At 44.4% G+C, this 21,567-nt stretch overlaps 2 protein-coding genes across 2 annotated transcripts in view; both read right to left on the bottom strand.

The window, feature by feature from the left end:
* Ect2l (epithelial cell transforming 2 like) overlaps positions 1-3,400 on the bottom strand; it is a 110,950-nt gene extending 107,550 nt beyond the window's left edge. Inside the window, exon 1 of the mRNA XM_004628582.2 lies at positions 3,167-3,400. The gene's annotated coding sequence lies outside the window, so the exon portion shown is untranslated. The remainder of the gene's footprint in view (positions 1-3,166) is intronic.
* Positions 3,401-11,712: 8,312 nt separating this feature from the next.
* Positions 11,713-21,567, bottom strand: part of Ccdc28a (coiled-coil domain containing 28A) — a 39,538-nt gene continuing 29,683 nt past the window's right edge. Inside the window, exons 4-6 of the mRNA XM_023712202.1 lie at positions 20,216-20,370; positions 17,223-17,245; positions 11,713-11,863 (exon numbers count right to left, since the gene is read on the bottom strand). Coding sequence (XP_023567970.1) covers positions 11,809-11,863; positions 17,223-17,245; positions 20,216-20,370 — 233 coding nt within the window. The 3' untranslated portion in view covers positions 11,713-11,808. The remainder of the gene's footprint in view (positions 11,864-17,222; positions 17,246-20,215; positions 20,371-21,567) is intronic.

Below are 21,567 nucleotides of genomic sequence, written 5' to 3'. Positions count from 1 at the left end.
GGGGGGAACTACCCACTCGGGCCCCCTCCTCCTGTCCCTCTCTCAGACAGGAGCTTTCTTTCCCTCAATAAATATATTCTGCTCATAACCTCCATTTGTTCCTAAAATTCATTCCTTGGTTTTAGAGAACACGAACTTGTGCAGGTCAGGTCCAGAGATCGTTTTTCCCTATGTCCTTTGGATGTTCCCTATATTGCTTGGAGGTCACCCACCTGAGACCAGTTTTTCTCCCTGTATCAATCCCATTGGTTGACCACAGATTTGTCCCACCTCTTGTCCCTCTAAGTGAGTCCCCATTTTCTCTACCTCAGCCCCATGTGATTTTGCCCTATAAAAATAACCTGGAACAGATACCTTCCTGGGCAACCCGCTCAGGCCCCCCTTCTGTCCTCTCTGAGACAGAAGTTTTCTTTCCCAATAAATATTCTACTCTCAACCTCTGTTTGTTCCTAAAATTCATTCTTTGGTTTTAGAGAACACAAACTCTGTTCAGGTCGGGAGATCATTTCTCCCTATATCACTGTCACAAGCGCACAGGTCTCCACAGTGAGAAGAGCTGGCATCGAGGAGCCTCTTTGCTGTCGGACCTGACACAGATCCCAAGACACTTCAGCGAGATGCCACACCTGGACGAGCTTTTATGTCACAGGGGGAGGGAAATGCTGTGTACTCTGAAGACTCGCGAGCTGTGGGTAGCAGGGAGAAGGTGGTGCTTGGTCTGCCAAGAGTGACTGACTGCTGCCATCCCCAGCCATGCACAGGAGCTGCCATCAGGAGGTGGGGTTATTCTTCTCTACGTGAACCTGCGCCAGCTCTGCCCTGTTTTAACCAATAGGATGTCATGAAAGAGAAGACAGGCGACTTCTGGGCATAGCTTGAAGAAGATTTAGAGCTTCCGGTTTTGTGCTCTTGGAAGCCAGCTGCCATGTGAATACGCTTGGGCTTGGGCTGGATTATTGCACTGTGAGAGGCCATGCGGAGAGACAGAGGCTGAACTTCTCCCTGCTCTTCCAGCTGTGCCAAAGCACTGGACGCACACATGAAGTCATCCTGGATGTTGGTGTTCCAACCAAGCTCTCAGGTGAACACAACCTCATGGTGTCACCCTACCCTACAAAGAACTGCCCAGCTGAAGGCAGGCAAGCATAGACTCATGGAAAACAAAGGAGTCCTGTTTCATGCTGCTAGTTTTGAGGATGATTTGCAGGCACCTAGCACAGACTGACAAAGCCAAGACACATCTGGGCCTGGAGAAAGTGACACTTGGCAGAAGTACTTTGGGAAGAGGTGTATTATTTTTTAAAGTTAAACACATGCCTATAGTTGCCCAAACAGAAAAAAAAGCAAACATATAGACTGAAATGTATCAAGAAGAATAGTCACAGCTGTACTGAACAGTTTCAAAATGGAAACAATACAGACATCCATGAAGAGTTCAATGAGCTGGCGTGATGAGGCATAAGTATAATCTCAGCTACTTGGGAGGTTGAGACAGGATGATCTCTCTTCCTGGGTTCAGGAAGAAAAGGAGGTGGAAGAAGAGAAGGAGAAAGTCAGAATGAGAGGAGGATATGGTGGAGGAGGAGTAAGTGCAGGTGGAGAGAGGAGGAAGAAAGATAAAGCAAGTGGCCCCTTTCTCACATTAGATAGACATATAGATATCTATAATCAGTTCATGAATGCCCAGAAGATAAAATTAATAGATGATGTCAGAGGGAAGATGTTGACTCAAAGTTCAGGAGACTTTTGATTAAAACTCAAGGTAAGTCACTGCTTCTCAATACTCTAACAAGAACTTAAGATGTTCCTGGCAACTTTCTGATGCTATGAATTCTGAGAAGAGGACAATGTGGTCTGGCATAGCTGGAGAAGCAACTGGGCCAGAATTCCAGAATCAGACATTCATGTGCAGGGCCTCACCTACACGTCAGTGAGACAGAAATGTTTATTTAAAGTGAACAAATTGCAGAGCTGTATAGTACATTGAGGATCAATCTTGGAAGTGTTACTGAGGGGCAGCATGACAGAATGAGTACCAGATTGGAATATTTGCTCTGGCTTCCCAGAACCAAAGCTTTACAAGGAATTCCGTGTCTGCCTCAGCGTCCTTGTGTGTAAAAGATGTCTTGGCAAACTACATCGCAATAATGTGTTGTCCAGATAAAAGCCTCACGGCAATGCCAGGAATGACAAGGCCTCTTGTGAAACAGCGTTAAAGCAAAGCAAATCCTTTGTTGCATAAGATACCCAGTTATTGTTAAGTGAAATCCCTCCAGGAGCCAACAGAAGGGATGTTTACTTAGCAAGTTCTCAAAATTGTTATTATCTGTGCTAAGGGATTGCTGACTTATGTAATGAGCTGAACACGCTGGAAAGAACAGTTGCTTACTCTGCTGGTAAGCATAAGCCTGCGAGCCTCACACACAGTGTGTGTGTGTGTGGGGGGGGGGTCATTTATATACACATAAGCCCGCCCAGGATTGCTTTAATTATCTAAAATGTCAATTTTGCTGACTATCCAACCCAGGGAGGAACTGTAGGTTCACAATCACCATGACTGCTTATTCCAGCAGTCTATATTACACCAAAGAATAGCACCTTAAGATATTAGTTAGGTGTCCCTCCCCCCTAAAAAATACAATGTGATTAAATTGTATTTAATCACAATAAGGAAATGATTGAATAAAATTAAACTCCCTCCCAGGATGTTTGGAAGCAGAGGAGGAAATATGCAGCATTTTCCTTTGCCCCTTGCTGCATGGAGCCTATTATGATGGATAATGATTACTTAGTGTGATCATCTTATTTTTATCTGATACTGTATAACATTGTCCCCCCAATCTGAGGTCAGCTCAGAGGTCCCGGGGAATCACCACACCTGGGCTTTGAGCACTACACAGCCCCGGCTGCTCCTGCGGAGCCAGCACACCCTGATCAAGTGGATGCAGATAGCCCAGCGCTGCAGCTTCACCCCTCATCATCCAGGCTACCACCGACCCGCTGACCGCACCACCCGGGCCCAGGCTGCCCCCAAAATTGACCCCTTCTACAGGGTCCACAACGCGGGCAGCGCCTGGTGTGCAAGGAGCTAGCCCAGAACAAAGGTGAGCTCGGGGTGGCTGCGGACCGAGCTGGGCGCAGCCGGCCTGGGCACCTTAATGCCTACCTGAAGCTCCACGAGGACCAGAGGGGTCGGGCGGCAGAAAGCCAAAGCCTTTCGGACTCTACTGCAGCAACATCTGGTTCTCCAATGCCTTTCTTGACCTTTTCCTGAACCAGAAAGCCCGGCCCACCTGCCTGTGTTGAAACTTGTGTGCCACGCTGCGCCCCTGCTAGAAAGGCCCAAGCCAAGGCAGAAGACAGGGGCAAGGGCTGAAGGGCACCCACTCCGGCCCCCACTCTCCACCTCCTTGGCCTCACATTTCTGCAAGTGTAAATACACAGACACAGGTTGCTAAGTAGGCATGAGGGAGGAAACTAGAGCCTGGAAAGCCAGGTGGATAATCTGGCTTGACCTGTCAATCATGGAGACCTGCCCATCACTGCCAGGACGCATGCCCAGAACCAGGTCAGAGTCCTGCAGGGGCGCCCAGGAAATGACGTCAAAAAGATAAATACGGAGACTGTTAGCCTCATGGCCACTGTCTTTTTACTATGTACGCAGAGATATTTTCTCTCATTTCTCCAGAGTTCACTTCATCTTTAGAGTTTTATTTTAATTTTATTTTGCCTTAAAATAAAACTTTAAACTTGCACACTTTCACCTTCCTTTGGTTGTCCAGTTAATATAGGGACTAATAAGAAATTTCCAACATGCTCCATGTCCAAAAACCAACTTTGTGTTTTCTAAAATTGAGGAATGAAATGTAGGAACAGCAAAGGTTAAGAGTAGGATAATTTATTTTATTATTATTTTTAATTTTATTGAGAATTAAATATAAATGAGACAGTTTCAAAGCTGATTAATAGGACAGTTTTGATAATCAATACATTGTACATTGTTATCTTCTTAGTGGTTATCCATAGTACAAGAAGCAGAAGGATATCCTGTCCAAACACTATTAGTACACCTCTTTCTTCTCATTGAATTAAGCGAAGTGGCTGTATATCTATCTTATTTTGTATATATAAATACAAAATGATCTTTCCTTTGTTCCCCCCCCTTTTTTTTTTAGTCCTGTCAGAGGTGAAAATTCTATTGGAATCTAAATACTATAGGTGTTTGAATTCAGCTAAACAATCCAAAGAGTAGGACAGTTTATTGAGAGAAAGTTGTCTGACAGAAAGGGAGCCAAAAAAGTGGTTTGCCTGCCAAGCACATTTCTCAGGGTGTTTACTGAGCAAAGCCAGGAGGTGTGGTGGGCTTAAGGTAGGACAGAACTATACTCAATGAAATTATAAGTATAGTGGTTTGGGTAATATTGATTAAATGGGTTCAAATTGGAAAGGTCAGGTAGCAAGAGCACAAGGGACAGGTCAAAGACTTTTTTGGATGGAGTGGGGTGAGGGCCTTGGTCCTCCACCCCAAGGCGACTGATGCCTTCTTACAATGTCAGCCGCTGCTGGTCATCCCCAGGGGAAGGGTCTGGGGAACCGTTCTTCTGTCTAGAAGCTTGGCCTTCAGTGAGTGTGCCTCCAGCCACAGCAGTGTTCTGCACTGACCTCTGGCGGTCTTCTGTCTGCCTGCCTATAACTTTTCTACCTAACTTAGCTATCTAGAACAGCACAATCTATTTCAAACGAGGCCAGCTTGGTTTCCAGGTTTTCTTCTACTGGTCTGATGTTTTATAAATTCAGACTTTGCTTTTCTTTTCTGATTTTTTTTTTTAACCAAACCTCGAGGAGTTTCACAGAAAACTTCAAATGAGATGGTGTATTCTTTTTAAATGCAGATTTTTGAAACATTGTCTTTTTTTTTTTTTTTTTTTGGCAGAATCGGGATTTGAACTCATGCCCTTACACTTGCCAGGCAAGCACTTATTCTACTGAGCTATCTCCCTGGCCCGAAACATTGTTTTTCAAGTGGTCCTTTTTATGTGTTGGTTGCTGAGTATAAAAGTTCTTATCTGGACAATTCTGCCTCTGCTCCAAAGAATTCTGGGGCGAATGGCAGTCCTGTACCAGCCTTGTAGGACACATGCTGTACATAAGCCTCACCTCGGCCATCTCCTACTGTTACTAGTGCAACTTTTGGTTTTGGTTGTCACTTGTTTCTGAGACAGGGTCTTGCTAAGCAGTGCAGGCTGGCCTTGAAGTATGCAGCCAGGCCTTGACTTCACAGTGATCTTCCTCCCTGAGCCTCCCAAACTGGGATTATAGGAATGTGCCAGCACCCCTGGCTTCTGCTTTGTTTTTACTTAAGAAAAATACATGTGGTTTATGTGAAGAAGCTTCTTCCCTAGGAGTGAAAGAACAACAGCTAAATGTATCCTTATTTACAAGGTAAGTTATCTGTGGCTTTGCCAAGCAAAGGAAGGGTGAGAGACAGCCCCACCTCCACCCCAGGGCCCTGCACCCCTCCAGTCTGAGATGGGCAAGGAGCTGCCATGACTCCTGTGAAGGTTCAGCCAGCTTGGTGGCCTGGAGAGGCCCTGCTGGGGCCCTGCACCCGGGCCTTCTTGCCCCAGGGCTCAAGGGTACTGGCCATGAAAAGGCCTAGGCCTGTGGCTGTGTGTAAACACAACTCCTGTTGTGAGATGAACCCCCTTGGAGCCAAATCTCCTCTCTTACCCTCAGCTTGGTAGCCAGGAGTCCTGCCCAGCACTTGTAGAGATGTACAGTGAGATACGAGCTGGTGATCACATGAGAGTCAAAGATTGCCTACATTAAGAAACTAAAACACCCTGGTTACCACAAAAAAAGAAAGAAAGAAATTGGTGGCTTAAAATGGCAAACATCAATCACCTCATAGTTCCTCTAGTCAGGAGTGTGGGCAGTTTACCTGGGCCTTTTAGTGCAGTGCCCCTCACAGTCCACGAGGGACTGTCATCACCTCAAGACTCCCTTCCGGGCTCATGTGAGAGATCCTTGGCAGCATCCAGTTCCTCCTCACTGCTGGAATAAGAGCCTCAGTTTCTTTCTGGCTACTGGCCTGGGCCTCCATGTTTGCTTCTCCATAATTTACCTCTCAGAACGGCAGCTCCCAGCTTCTCAAGTGAATCAGTGAAAGAGCACACAGGGCAGGTAAGGTGCAAGCCTGAAGCACGTAATCTTGGAAGTGAATTACCATTATGTTCCGATGATTCACATAATAGGTCATTTCTGGTCCACTACTTAACTTACAAATAAAGTTCACTGCAACACAGTGATGCAGTTTATAGGCATCACGCATGACTGCTTTTACACTGCTACGACAAAACTGAAGAAAAATCATATGGCTCACAAAGCCAAGTTCAGTGTATTTATTTTCTTAACCCTTACAGAAATGTTTGCTAATCCCTCACTGCGTAAGAAGCAAGTCCAGCCTGCGCTTAAGGGGAGAAGAGTTAAAAGCATGAATCCGTGGAAGCTGAGGTCATTGGGCGCCATTTTGGAAGCTGACTACACATGTGGGTCGCAAAGCAGGCATTCACCGTGTGTGCTGGACGAGTAAATAACTGTTCATACTGCTATAGTTTCAAGAGTCCTCTTCCTTTAAAATTCAGGTCCCGAAATGTTCAGGCCAAGGTAACAAAGAGGGTAGGCTCTGAGGTAAATGAGAATGCCTCCCTCTGTGGCTAAAGCAGGCTCTTAAGATGAGACGTCACAGTCGGCTCACTTGCTCTCCTGTTTCCACACGTGAGGACAGAGCATTTCTCTCCTCCAGGGGATGCAGCAACAAGTGCCATACTCAAGGCACACCGCTGCCCTCACCAGGCAACCAAGCTCTCGCACACCTCAATCATGGAGCTCCCAGCTTCCAGAAGAGTGAGAAAGCCCACCGTGCCACGCCACCCTGCACTGGTGTCAGCCGAGTATGGGCTGAAACCTTTACAAACTGTGAGCTAAATAAACCTTTTCCTCTCTAACTCTGTGTGTCAGGTATTTTGTCTCAGCAATGAGAGAAAAGTAAGATATCCAGGGAAGAAGTGGAGGGGGCAAAGGTCGAGTTGACCATCAGAGGTAAAAGATGTAATCCACTGTGTCTCCATAATGAATCTTCTATAAAAAACCAAAAGATCAGGATTCTGAGGGCTTCCAATACATGGAGGTGCCTGGGGAGGGCTCCATGCCCCTCTCCCCATTACCTTTCCCTGGGCATCTCCCGCATGCAGCTCTTTACCTGTATCCTTGGTCACATGCTTTGTACTAAATGGGCAAATGTACATTCCTCCAGCCTTCTATAAACCATTCCAGTGAACAAGTCAAATCAGAAAGGTCAGTCATAGCTGGTCAGTTATGGTACAGCTGGTCGGTCAGAACCAAGGGTTCCAACCTTGCCCCTGAAGTTGGCATTTGAAAGCCCCAAGTGTTCAAGGATTGGTTCCCAGCTCAGAGCTATTGGCGACAGAATCTTTATGAAGTATGGACAGGTGGGAGTCCTTTAGGTTTCACAGTTTTTGTGAGGTCTGAGCCCCCTCTTCTGCCTTACCCTGTTCTTGCTTCCTGGATGACCTTTGCTTCACCTTGTGCTGTGGCCATGATGGTCATCTTACCACAGACCCAAAGCAACACAGCTTGCCAGTCACAGACTAGACCAACTATGGGCCAAGAGAAAGCTTTCCCATTATGACTTAATACTACAAGCCTCTGTTATAATGTCAGAGGGCTCACTAACACAATACCCAGCTGTGGGCACATCCTCTTGGATCAAGCCCTCACCCTGCATGACCTGACACTAACTCCGGGTGTCAGTACTGAGTCAAATGGTAAGAACCCAGTTGGGGACCCCTGGAGAACCAGTGGTTGGTGGGGAGAACTCAGACATTTTGGCGACCAGAGATACAGCATTGTGGGAGTAAGTGAGCAAGTGTTGACAGAGAAAAACTTTAAAAATAATAACAAAATAACCAGACCATTTAATCTCTGGTTCTGAAAAAAAAAAGGGCCGGGGAGATGACTCAGTAGAATAAGCGCTTCCCTGGCAAGCGCAAGGGACTGAGTTCAATCCCCGGTTCCACAAAAACATAAATAAATAAATAAATAAATAAATACCAGACCAATTAAAGGATCAGATGGCAGCCAGTGCATGCAGAGCGCTACACAGCTGCTGGGATAAGTCAGAAAAACCCTGCTGTTAGCAAACTAGATTTCCACAGGTGATTTGTCAGGAGAAATGTGAATCAGGATGGTGTTGCTCCGCTACTGTAGACAAAATAACTGAGAAAATTAAAAACAGGGCCAGGGATGTAGTTCAACGGTATAAGCACCTGCCTGGCAAGGACAAGGTCCTGAGTTCAATTCCCAATGCCCCCCACCAAAAAAAAAAAAAGAAAAAAAAGCCCTTTCCCTGGCAGAGAAGCGCCTGCACTGGAGAATTTCAGCAATTCCAATGCACATTACTCAATGGTCCATTTATTATCTAAAATTTAATGCCTTACACATGTCTCCCAAGAGGTGGTTTGGTTCTAAAAATTGCAGAACTAGCAGACACATGTAATTAGTGACAAAACAGACGGACAACTCCAGTTACGCGGCCTACATTCAAGGCTATAGAAACAGCCTGTTCTGCACACAGGCTGCTGAGCAGTTTATGAGGTAACGAGGAACTGCAGCATAGGTCATGGCACGTTCGGAGAAAACTCGGGCGCTGACAACGCTGATGGCACCGATGGTGACAGGCAACACCTAGTGGGGCTGTTGTTTTCACATGCTACCTGTGCTTGCAGATTTACAAGTTTAATGCTACAAAAGGAAGGCCTTAACAAACAGGACTGTTGAAATTCAGGTCTTGAACTCACTTTGTAGCCCAACCTAGGCTCAAACTCGCGACAGTCTTCCTCCTGCCGCAGCCTCCTCAATGCTGTAACGCAGGCTTTAGCCAGTATGCCCATCTGGCAATGTTTCATACTAAGCCATCAGGGTTTTGTTTTGTTTTATAGGAGAGGGTCTTGAAATGCAATTCAGGCTGGCTTTGAGCTCACTTTGTAGCCCAAACTGGCCTGGAATTCACGGGGATCCTCTTGCCTGGGACTCCCGAGTGCTGGGATTCCAGGTGTGCATCATCACACCTGGCTCCCCATCTGTATCTTTTAAAAGATTCTTGGCAACATTAATTTCATTTGTCCTATTCTTCAAATCCTAGCATATAAACCCTCAGAGCTGTGGTTATAACCACGAACTGTATTCACTGTAGATACCTTGTATTTCTCCCTGTCCCAGAAGGTGATGATGGGACAGGAGGAAGAGGAGGTCTGTTTGGGGTCCTGTTTGGAGGGAGGGGAGGTCTGTTTGCTAGACACCTGCCTTCCCTTCCTTCCCTCCAGGGCATTCTATGGAGGACAGACTTGCACCTCCCCAACCCTGGGGCCTTGGAGCCCAGGGCTTTACCTCCGGGAGCGGGAGCGACACGGCCTGCTCGGGCTCCGTCTCCTCTTCGACCTGCTGCCGCCTGCGTAGAAAGGAAGAAAGTCAAGAGCCTGCGGCCCAGCCCTAAGTGCAGCGCTGCCAGTAAGCACTGCTTGGCCCTGCATCTCCATGGCAACTATAACTCTCCAGTTCCCACCCTGTCCCCTAGGGCCACCACCCGGCCCAGCACTGCCCTCCTCCCTCCTGGGTTGCCCGCCTCCTGCAGTATCCCAGTCCTGCCTAGCCCTCCTCTGCCAGTGCCAGCTCCACCTCCACCTGCTTTCATCAAAGCCACACCAGCTTGAAGGCCTCGAGGTGGGGAAGTAGTTCTTTATCATGGAAATCTTCAGAAAATCTTAATATGATTGCTAGTTTTAACAAACTAAGGGAGGCATGAAAACAAAAAATACCCTTCTTAAGTACATTCAGTTTGTACAACCTGGAGAATTCCTTAAGCTTTCGAACTCCTTCACCTTTTTCAACAGTTCTCACCCTGGAAAGATGGTCACCATACATTATGTAGGAAAGACACGTTAGAAAGCCAATAGTAAGAGTTTAAAAAAATAAACATGTTATAAAAGTTTGGATGCACATGAGTACACAAACAGGTTAAATGATCTGCTCTGGCTTTTAAAAATCCTCTAATTAAAATTTTTCTATAGTAAAAATATAACACCTATCTAAAACAGAATTATTATAATACAGTTTTACTCTTATCCAGGGCCCTCGCTTTTTCCATGTTGCCTCTAGCATGTTTAAAGGGCGCCCAAGGACAGAGATTCAAGAAGCTACAATTCTGTGACCTGGAGCTCACACCGGGTCATTGACAAAAAATGGGGATGAAGTGATTAAAAATGCGAGTCTGGCCTGAAGCTGCAGACTGCCCAGGAGGAAGGCTGAGGCAGGCTGCGGGAGGGGGGCGGGCGCACCTGGGTTCCAGGCCAGCCTGGACAGTGTCAGAGAACAGGACAAAAAATTTCCACAACAAAGAAACAGAAAGGTCAGTCTGCAGCTCACGTGTTCTAACAGGTGGAATCTAAAACAATGACATGTAGAAGGGGGACTGCTAACAGGTGGGGGAAGATGGGGTGGGAGGCAACGGATGCAGAGAGCAAACTGTCCCTGAAATACGAAGAGGGAGGCCACGGCAGGGCAGGGCAGGGCATAATGGGGGGTCAAGTGATCAGAGTGTTACGTATGTGTGCCAACTGTCCAAGTGGAACCCATTAATTTGTATAACCAATCAAAGGAGTGGGGGAAAAAATGAGAACATCTGCTCATTTGGTCAAACCGAGATAGTTTAATGTCCGACATACACCAAAGCTCGCTGGCTGCGGTGGTGCACGCCTGTACTGGGGCGGGGAACAAGAGCAAGGGAACGCTGCTGCTAAGTGGCCGCGATCCACAAAGGCTGTGAAGAGCCCAGGGCCTCCCCGCCCGGCCGCCTACTTGTCAGGTCTGGCACTACGAACTTCTGTTTCTTCTCCCAGCTCAAAAGGACACAAAAGCTAAGGTTTGAAATCAATTTGGAACACTGGGTGGCCATGACAGCACAACTGAAGACATTCTGCAGAGGCCTTGCGGAACCCCCTCTGCAGGCAGCATGAGTGGCGCGGTACAGAGCTAGGAGTAGAGTCTGCGGGGGACCAATGGCAATGTGTCTCTACGTGCAAAAAATGATTTACAAACGTAAACATTCAGTGTGTTTTTCAATCACACTTCGTGCTCTTAGTAGACTTAACATGTGAGAAAGGTAGGCTTTGCAGGAAGGTTCCAGAAACAATCTACACACAGTGCACTTTTCAGAAATGAAGACAACACAGTCAACTTAAATCAATCACTTTATTAAAAATAGCAAATCTCACAAATACTCATTCAACATTTTGTTGTCACTGGCCACTGGACACACAGCTGCATGTGTGCTGATTGTCTAAGGTAATGGAAGCTGGGCTGCCACACGAGGCCTGTGCCACCTACTGAGGCACTGGGCAAGCGGGCACTCAGGGCAGACGCAGCCTACAGCTGTGAGCACTTTGAGCACAATGCATTTCAAGTATAACCCGTAAGGCAACAGAAGGAAGCGCGGGCACTTGCAAGGCGTCTGAGAGCCTTCCACAAGGCCTGGACCTGCACCGGACCTGTACCGGGGGCATGAGTGAGAGCAAGCGGACTTACTGAAAGCAGGGTGTGAAAAGGATCACTGCACTGGCATTTTAATTACTGTCAACCTGTGATGCAAGATGGGTCTGCTACTGGATTCAGCTGGAAAAGTACAGCAAGCAGCTTGGTTGCAAACCCCAGGAAAGGAGACGGCACTGCAGCTTAGCTGGTCGATGTGTTTGGAACATCCTGTGCGTCTGCCAAGTGCAGCTTTTGTCTGAAGTCATCAGTTAAGGATTCCGTGTATAATGTGTATTTCTTTTAAAAGTTTGGGAAATTACACTCAGGAACTAAAAGGCAGAGGTGTTTGGAAAAGGAATAAAAGAAAGGAACTTGGCTTATAGTAAAATTCCTGAGACACTTGGATGCCGTAACACAATTTTTATACATTTTTGGGGGTGGGGTGGGAAACAGGGTCTTGCTGCATAGCCCAGGCTGGCCTCAAACTCATGGTGATACTCCTGCCTTAGTCTCCTAAGCGCTGGGATTACAGGCATGCACCACCATGCCCTGCACAATTTTTATCACCTGATTTTTTTTTTTTTTTCCCGGAACCGGGGATTGAACTCAGGCTCTTGTGCTTGCCAGGGAAGCGCTTATTCCACTGAGCCATCTCCCTGGCACAATTTTTAAATATAAGGAATTATACTATGTCTCAAATTAGAAGATTTTTAAAAATCACTGATATAAGACTGTTCCAGCCCCACACTGTGGCTCCAGAGGCAGCTGGGGCAGTGTGGAGGCTGAGGCAGGAAGGACCCAAGGAAGCTCAGCATGGGCATCTCCGCAACTCAGCAAGAACCTGTTTCAAAAATAAGTAATGAAAACAACAACATCACAAAAGGGCTGAGGATGCAGCTTAGTGCAAAGGCCCTGAATTCGATCCTCACTAATGTGCACATATGACACACACACACACACACACACACACACGCTGGAAATGGGATGGACACCTGCACTTCTCTTGTTTTTGCATTACCACCTTTCATCTTCCCCGTTAACATACACTGATCCAGTCACTGCCTTTCTTTCAACACCCAGCTCAAACCAAGGGAGGATACACTGAGAGCAGCTACACGCGAGCAACACACACACGGTAGAGGCTGCAAATCGTGCACGTACGAGCACAGCTGTCAAAGGCATTATCGTTTAAAGGATGAAAGCAACACACGTAAAAATTCACGAAGCAAGGCACACCACTAGTTCTGTGGCTTTGATTGTGAACGTGTTAAAGCTCCACTTGGACACCAGCCTATGGCACTACTGCCAAGTGGTGGAAACTTCAGGGCACAGAGCTGGCGTCTGAACTACTCAGAAGCTGAGGAGGACTGCTTGAGCCCAGGAGCTCTGCACCAGCAAAAGCAACACAGTGAGACTCTGTCTTAACAACAACAAAGAGGCGGGTATTAGTGACAGGAAGTAGGTCACTAAGGGCAGGTCTCTGAAGGAGCACTGACACCTATCCCTTTCCTGTTTCTCTCTGACTTCTGGCCACCAGGAGGTGAGCCCTGTGACACACGGTGCCACCTGAGGCCTAGATCAACAGGGCCAATCTAACCTGAGCTAAAGCCTCTGAAACTACGAGCCAAAAGAAACCTTTCTTCCTATTTGATTTCTCTCAGGTATTTTGTTACAGTAACAAGAAGCTAACTAACTGCTGGCTTAAAGACAAGCTAAGCACTCCATGGAAGCGGGGAGCTCGGCTTGATGCAATTTGATAAGGAGAAAGGGGAACTGAGCGGGACTCTAGGCAGCAAGCAGAGGTATAAAGATGAGAATAAACACCAAGGGTTTGTGCAGAGCCGACACAGGCGCTTGCGCTGGGCCTGGCGGTGCACGTCCCTCATCTCAGCACCTGGGAGGCCGAGGCCAGAGGACCTGCCTTGGCTACACAGTGAGAGAAAACCACACGAAACATGAGCTTACTGGCAATGAAAGCAACAGGATGTACAGGGTGTGACCAAATTACTGAAAGCCTTTAAAAGGTCCAACATGCTTTAAAGATTGGCATGAAATAAAATGGCAAGAAAGTGGTATTTCAGGAACATTAATTTAGTAACACTAACGTCTGAAGCAGCACTGTCCAACAGAAATGGAATGCAAATCACCAAATAATTTTTAAATTAAAGATGGTCATATTAAAAGGAAACACCAACTCTAATAATACCTTTATAAACTGTTTACCCAGATATGAATTTTTTATTTATTTATTTATTTTTTTTGTGGAACCAGGGATTGAACTCAGGCCTTTATGCTTTCCAGGGAGGCGCTTATTCTACTGAGCCATCTCCCCAGCCCCCAGATATAAATTTTTAAAAACAATTTCAACATGTAGTCATTATAAAACTTTATTTTTCACATGAAATCCTTGAAATCAGCTGTGCTTATTATGCTTTCCCACACTTTTGTTCAGTTAGTCACATTCCGTGTGCTCAGTAGCCACAGGGACCTACCATACTGAACCTCAGAGCCCTACATTGGAACAGGGAATGGAGCAGTTACACCATCAGGTGACATGGGCCTGGGTTACCACACAGAGGATGAAGGAAGAATAAAAGCAGAACTGATACCACCTGACAGCTGCAGTTAAGCAGTACTAAGTAGATTTCACAGCTGTGTCCAAGCCTAATAGCAGAAAGCAGCACAGCTGATTAGCAATGGCTGCTGTGGTAGTGGAGTGATTTTAAAATATTCCTGGAGAATGAAATAACAGAGGTAGTGATGACAAAGAGGGGAATGAGGAGGAGAGAGAGACTGAATACCTACAGAACATTTACCACAGAACAAACAAGGCTGCCAGGCTGGGCTCAAACACACACAGCTTCTTGCTCAGATTCTAAACCAAGTATACAAAAGCTTACACTCTGCACCATCCCACGCATCCCTGTGTGTGGCAGATAAATTTCACCACCAGTTAAAATAAGGAAAGTGGTGAAGTAAGTCTAAATGTTCATCAAAAACTCATGTGAGGGCTGGAGAGATGGCTCAGTGGTCTAAAGCACCTACTTGGAACAAGCTTGGCAAAGCACAGGGACCACGGTTCGATCCCCCAGCACCGCATGCCAGCCAGCTGCGCCCCCTGGTGGGCTGAGCTGCCCCCCCCCCACACAATAAATAAATTTTAAAAAACAAAACAAAACAAAAAAAAAAACAAACAAACAAAAAAAACTCATGTGAGAGGACAGTAGATGCTGAAGTGCCCTAAACATGCCATGACTATGAATTCCAGAAGGAATACAATGAAGAGAGTAAAGAACCAAGAATTACTTCCAGGAAAGTTCCTAGTCAACTCAAAATCTCAAAATGCCCCCTCCTTAGTTTTTCTTGCAGGATACCTTAATCTCTCTCCACAGTTAATGTAGCTTCCCAAAATCTATGTTCCTCAACTATAAAATGGGGAGTACAATTACCCACTTCCAGATAGGACCAAATGAGGCAATATGTATACAGCCCTTTCATATACTTGGTGAATAGTGAGTGTTATGGTTTGAATCTAGAGGTCCCCCCAAGCTTCATATGGTCCTTCCTGGGGGAGTTTCGAAGGTGGCTAGATTAGGGTACGTGAATGTGGATAAAGGATGCAACACTGGGATTAAGAGTACCGATGAGGGACGCGTCACCCTGGGATGGGCGGTGCTAATCGATATGACCATAGCCTGGATGGAACATAAGGGAAAAGAAGGCAGGCTCACTGCCTGGCACTTCAGTCTCCTGCCTGCTCTGCATGGGCTGTTTCTCCTCGTGATGCACCCCCTGCCACACCACCCTGCCCTGGATGGAGCCAGCCAACAGTGGACTGAAACCTCTACAGACTATGAGTTGAAATGAACCTTTCTTTAACTTCGTTTTTTTATTCTTTTATGTATTTAGCACAGGGTCTACAGGGTCTCACTACACAAATCGGACTCCTAGTGACCCTTCCTGTTTTTCAGCCTCCCAAGCTCTGTCGTTACAGGCGCCACCATGCCCAGTCTCAATCGCCCTCTCAGCAAATCCCGGGGGTGGGGGTGGGGCCGGCCCTGCAGTGCTCCCTTAACTTTGGATCCTAGGTCTACTGTCTCAGCAACCAGAAAAGCAAGACACTGCATATTCATAAAAGCTAGCTGCTAATTACTATTAGCAGAACTGTAAATACATCCCAACTTCTTTCTTCCTTGGGCCTTTAAGACAGGGCCTCAAGATGCTGCTCCAGTTGATCTTAAATTTACGATCCTGCCTCAGTCTCCCAAGTGCTGGAAGACTTACAGCTGTGCACCACCATACCTGGCTACCTGTTTATTTTTGATTGTTATTATAACACAATTGAGCAATTAATATCAGTATATAATTAACAGCAATAATAGCAAGTTAAACTACATATTGCATATAATTTTAAAAATTTCACATACGCATGATTACATGTGGCAGTTATCCTGTATCACAGACATTCTGAGCTGTTAAACAATTTACCTGTTACATTGTCAAAATGTGTAACCAAATTTCAAAAATCAAATTTCTACTCTATAGCCAGTATCCTTCCTATTTTACTATCTTGTTTAAAGGAAATATTTTAACTCTCAAATTAATTAATATATTATAGCCAGGATAATTTCCTACTGCTCTTATGTACCTTACAACTGTAGCTACCATTAAGTTTAAGAGCACATTTGGAAAAGTTCCTGAAATACTTGTTCTAGATTGAAATATCAAAACCAGAATATTCTATATGTGCCTTGTTTTCCTTTATGCTAAGTCTATTATAAATATGTGTAATTTTGGAAATGTTATTTCATAAGCTATGGAAGCATTCCTTGTAGGGTGTATTTTATTTATTTTTCTTTTTTGTGCTAGTGGGGATTGAACTCAGAGCCTTGTGCATGCTGCGAAGGTACTCTACCACTGAGCTACAGCCCCAGGCCTATAGGCCGTATTTCAGTGATACCTAATTTTCAATTTTATACACCTGAAATGTTTCAATTAATAATATTTAATTAAATATATTATCTCTGCATACTGAAATGCTAGTTAGCTTCAAAATCTAAGATTTAAAATAATTTCTATAATAACTATCCAAAATTTTAACTCTCATGACTTAAATAATAAAAAATAAATTTTGTTTTAAAAATTTTTGCAAATACATGGGCTGGGGAGATAGCTCAGTGGTTTAAGCACCTGCCTGGCAAGCTTAAGGACCACAACATTCCCCGGTACCAAATGTTGTGCCGGCCCCACACTGAGCTGGCCACCAAAACCAGGCATAGCGATGCACACACCTGTAACCCCAGAGCTGGGGAGGCTAAGACGAGGATCACTAAAGAGTCCAAGCTGTGTAGTGAGACCCTGTACCTAATAAATAAATGAAAGATGAAAAATGAATAAATAAATAGATAATACTAAGTAAAGGACAGCCACAGAAAGAAACATAATTTGAGCATACAAAGGAATGAGAAAATTCCACTTGAAATCAAAGGGAAATAGAGGTGACTCCAGGAGATAATGTGACATATCTGCTCAATGAATCTAAATGAACATCTTTCCAAAACATGGCGGGGATCATAAATTATAACCTTTTCACTATTATAATAGGCAAAGGATACATAGAAGAGTTCAATTCTTCTAGCTGCAATACAAAAAAACCCAAATTTAAATTAGATATACACAACAAATTTACGTGTTTATATTTTAGTAAAAATACCAATGTATTTTAATAAGATATATAGATGCAGGTCACTGTAAATTATACATTGTTAACTATATATTTCAAAACAGAATTTCATTTAAGCCTTCTTTAAATGAAAGAAAACTTTTTTTTTTTTTGAGACACTGTCTGGTTCTATAGTTCAGGTCAGCCTTGAACTCACAGTATAGCCCAGGCCGGCCTTGAACTCAAGTTAAGGTCCCTAAGTGCTGGGATTACAGGTGTATGGCATCATACCCAGTGAAAGAAAAACTTTTTTTTTTTTTTTGGCTATCTCAGCCCATCCTGAGGGCAAGGCTAGCATAGCATGTAGTGCCGGGATTGAACCACAGTCCCCTGCGCCTGCCTAAGCTTGCCTAAGCAGGTGCTTTAGACCGCTGAGCGATCTCCCCTGCCAGAAAAAACATCTTGAGAAAAAAATTTTCAAAACTTCCAGGCTGGAAAATTACTTTTGTAAAATAATCATAAAGGAATGTTAGCATTTATAAAACAAGAATATGAAAAAGTTAAAAAGATGATAAGAACTGGAGTTTTGTAAATATCCCCTAAAACCATGAATAATTACAACAATCTCTAATAATAGCTTTAGAGAAAAAAAAAATCTTTCATTTTAAGGCTCATGATCTTTGAAAGCTTTATGAATTACAAAAATACTTCCCCTGTCAGTTCAGTTTTCAGTACAAAGTAGTATGGATCATCTCTTGCTATAGCCTGTTTGGACTGCTACAAGAAAACACCAACTGGGGGAACTACCCGCTTGGGCCCCACTCCTGTCCCTCTCTTGGACAGGAGCTTTCTTTCTCTCAAAAAATATATTCTGCTCAAAAGAAAAGAAAAGAAAAGAAAAGAGAAGAGAAGAGAAGAGAAGAGAAGAGAAGAGAAGAGAAGAGAAGAGAAGAGAAGAAAAAACACCAACTACTGTAGCAGCTTAAGTAACAGAAATTCACTTCTCAGAGTTCTGGAACCAGGAGTTCACATTAAGATGGCAGAGCAGAGGTCTGCAGAGGGCCCCTTCCTGGTTCACAGAAGGGCACCTTCTCGGTGTCCTCACAGGGTGAAGACAGGTGGCGCCCCCTTCAGGTGGAGGGAGCAGGACCCGGCTCCGCCCAAAGCCCCAGTTCCTGCTAACCTTCACCACGAGGACTTCAACAGAAGATGTCTGGGAGGACACAAACATGCGGATCACAGCACCCTCAATTTACAGAAGAAAAGCACTGCATTACAAAAATGTTAACCAGCCCAACAATTTAGCGGGATAGTGTCTCAAAATGAAAAAATTTTAAAAAAGGTCTGAAGGTGTACCTTAGGGCAAAAGCTCTGCGCTCAATTTTCAGTACTGAAAAATAGAGTGCTTAATTGTTCAGTGTTGCACAGTATGCACAACCCAGAACCCAAGGGCAAGCTCTGGACTTGACATAGAAAGGCTATTTTTAAATTTAATGTTCTTGCAAGCATACCACAGTCTCCTAAGTGAACAGGAGATGAGGTTTACGTTTGTTAAGGGGAATAAAACAGTGTAAAAAGAAATAATTGCAAAACTAGGGAAGATTTAAAATGAAGTGTATAGGCTTGAAATGCTAAAAGTACACAAATACAACTTTTCTCATATTTATTTTTTGACAATGATTGGTTTTTTTGTTTTGTTTTGGCGGAACCGGGGATTGAACTCATATCCTTGCGTTTGCCAGTCAAGCGCTTATCCTACTGAGCCATCTCCCCAGCAATATATTTATTTTTTGAAGGTTAAAAAAAACCCAAAAACTGAAACTGATCCTTTCTGTCAGTCAGTGGTAAATACGGGATTTCAAATGAAGTGTGTTGGATTTAATTTTTATTTACTTTTGTTTGAAAAAGATTGAAAGAGACAAATTTAAGAACACCCCTGAGGGTAGCAGCTACACAACGATGCTGCGGGCTGGAGTGTGCATGTGTCCCCGAAGGCCCAGGCCTCAGGCCTCACCCAGAGCAGCCCAGGCGGCTGAGTCCAAATGAGGTCAGGAGGGTGGGCCCTGACCCAGTGTGACTGCGGCCCTTCCAAGGAGGAGAAGTGACACGATGCCCATAAGGATGCCACCTACTGACCAAGGACAGAAGACCCAGCAGAAACCAGCACTGTCAATACCCTGACCGCTAACTTTCAGACTCTAGAATTGTGAGAAAAATTCCTGTCCTGAGCCAGCCAGCCGGGGTTACCTGGGCATGGCCGAGGTAGCCAACTAAGACAGACACAGTGGCACGGTGCCCAACACCAGCAATGCAGGGCGCCGTTCTGTGTTTACAGGTCAGTAACCTCAACTCGAGTACAACACAAAGTGTATTAGCCATGCCAGGGAGAACAGTCTTTGATGGCTAGCTGTATCTTCAGATCTATACATAATATCTATATATAATCTCTAATACCCACACATATATAATACATAATAAAGCAAATACTTCCTTTTAGATTTTCCAGTATCCTGAAAGTATGTGTTTAGAAGGATTTTTTGGTTTTTTGGCTGGCTCATGCCACCTTAGGGGCGGGTCTGGTAAGAAAGTATGTGTTTAGATGTAGGATAATTTCCTTGTATTTCATTGAAAAAGTGTCCAGCACAACATGGACGTACCCTGAAAACCCTACACTAAGTGGAAGCCTGCTTGAGGCTCACACTTGTGATTCCACTGCTGCTGTCCACGGCGACATGAGCCTGACAGGTAGAGTGCGCAGGGGTGGCCAGGGGGTGGTTCCAAGGACCAAGAAAATGTTCCACAATTGGAAACTGGTGACATGTGCAACACTATCGATATACTAAAAACCACTGAATTACAGACTTCAAAAGGGTTAAAAGGTGATTTTGTTACTTCATTAATAATGCAATAACAAATCTGAAGCGTAGAAAAAAGAAGCGTACTCACGTCAGACAGCAGCCTGTCCAGGTTGGAGTCGCTGGCTGTTTTCCTCTTGTCCTCAGGGAGCTCCTCTAACTCCCCATAGAGCTCCAGATTCAAGCGGGCTAACTTTTCCTGCATCCCCCGAACGTGTTCCATTTGCTCTATGGAACACTCATTTCCTGGGGAACATTCCAGAACTTTAATCAAGATTAATATTAAAGCTACTCGGTCCTGAAGAACAACTTTCAATCCCGAAGTCCTCCAGAAAAAATTAGTTATCTTTCTTTTGTAAACTGCCTGTTAATGATAGTATAGCTTTTTTCCAGATTTTTATTTTTGTTACAAGTGTGCAGTACATAATAGCGTATCCTGTATGCATAATTGCAAAACAAATTTTTGATCAGAAAAGAACGAGGAACCTAAGAAATGACTCTGGGTGCTTAAAAAAATTCACATAAGGGCCAGGGAGACGGCTCAGTAGAATAAACACTTTGCTGGCAAGCGCAAGGGCCTGAGTTCAATCCCCGGATCCGCCAATTAAAAAAAAAAAAAAAAAGATTCACCTAAGAAGACAAAATATGTTGTCTTCAATAGCAACTGAAGATACAGAATAGCACCATCTAATTATGTCCTATTTGAGAACTGTCATTTAAATTGAGTGACCTAACATTTTATAGTAATTTTTTCCCCATAATTTTATTGAGAAACAAATAGCAATGAGACAGTTTCCAACCAAATTGGTACGACAGTTTCCATTTTATACTAATCTGAGTGAAACGGTCCTGTAAGAACTTACGCCCTAAAGTGTTTTCCATCCAATTACGTATTCGTCCTTTAGGAAACAGAAACGCAAGTATGCATGAAGCATGAAGAACGTCAGCAAGAGCGATGTCTGTTCCGTTTCCAGCTGCACACACAGCAACGCGAGACAAATTAAGTGCTATAGGATAAGCAGTTATGATTGACAACAGTCCTCTGCAGTGACATTATTTGCCCTGAGCAACTAACTTAAATATATATGGCACACTATGTATTTTCATCCAGTTTAGGTTATGGCCTCCACAATATCTTGATGCCATATTTTCAAAAACAACTTGTTTATCCTGTAGGCACTACACAGATGTACTGTAGTTCAGCTAAAGTTAAAATAAAAATCTTTAATATGACTTAATACATATTATACTGGTTTCTTCTAATAAGCTTTAAAACATCTTCATAAATATACTACACTATGTTAAGGACTACTATTACTGAATTAGTTATGGTTCTTTCAAAATCAGCCTTTATTCAGAATAAAATGTATTATACTTCTTCTATTCTAACAATTACTAAAAATAACCTGGAGGATCAAATAGAAAAAAATACCTCAAGGTGTA

The sequence above is a fragment of the Octodon degus genome, unplaced genomic scaffold (assembly GCF_000260255.1).
Source record: "Octodon degus isolate 3935 unplaced genomic scaffold, OctDeg1.0 scaffold00024, whole genome shotgun sequence".
NCBI lineage: Eukaryota > Metazoa > Chordata > Mammalia > Rodentia > Octodontidae > Octodon > Octodon degus.
Note: the sequence above shows the minus strand (reverse complement) of the source record. Positions and strands in the feature narration are given on the sequence as shown.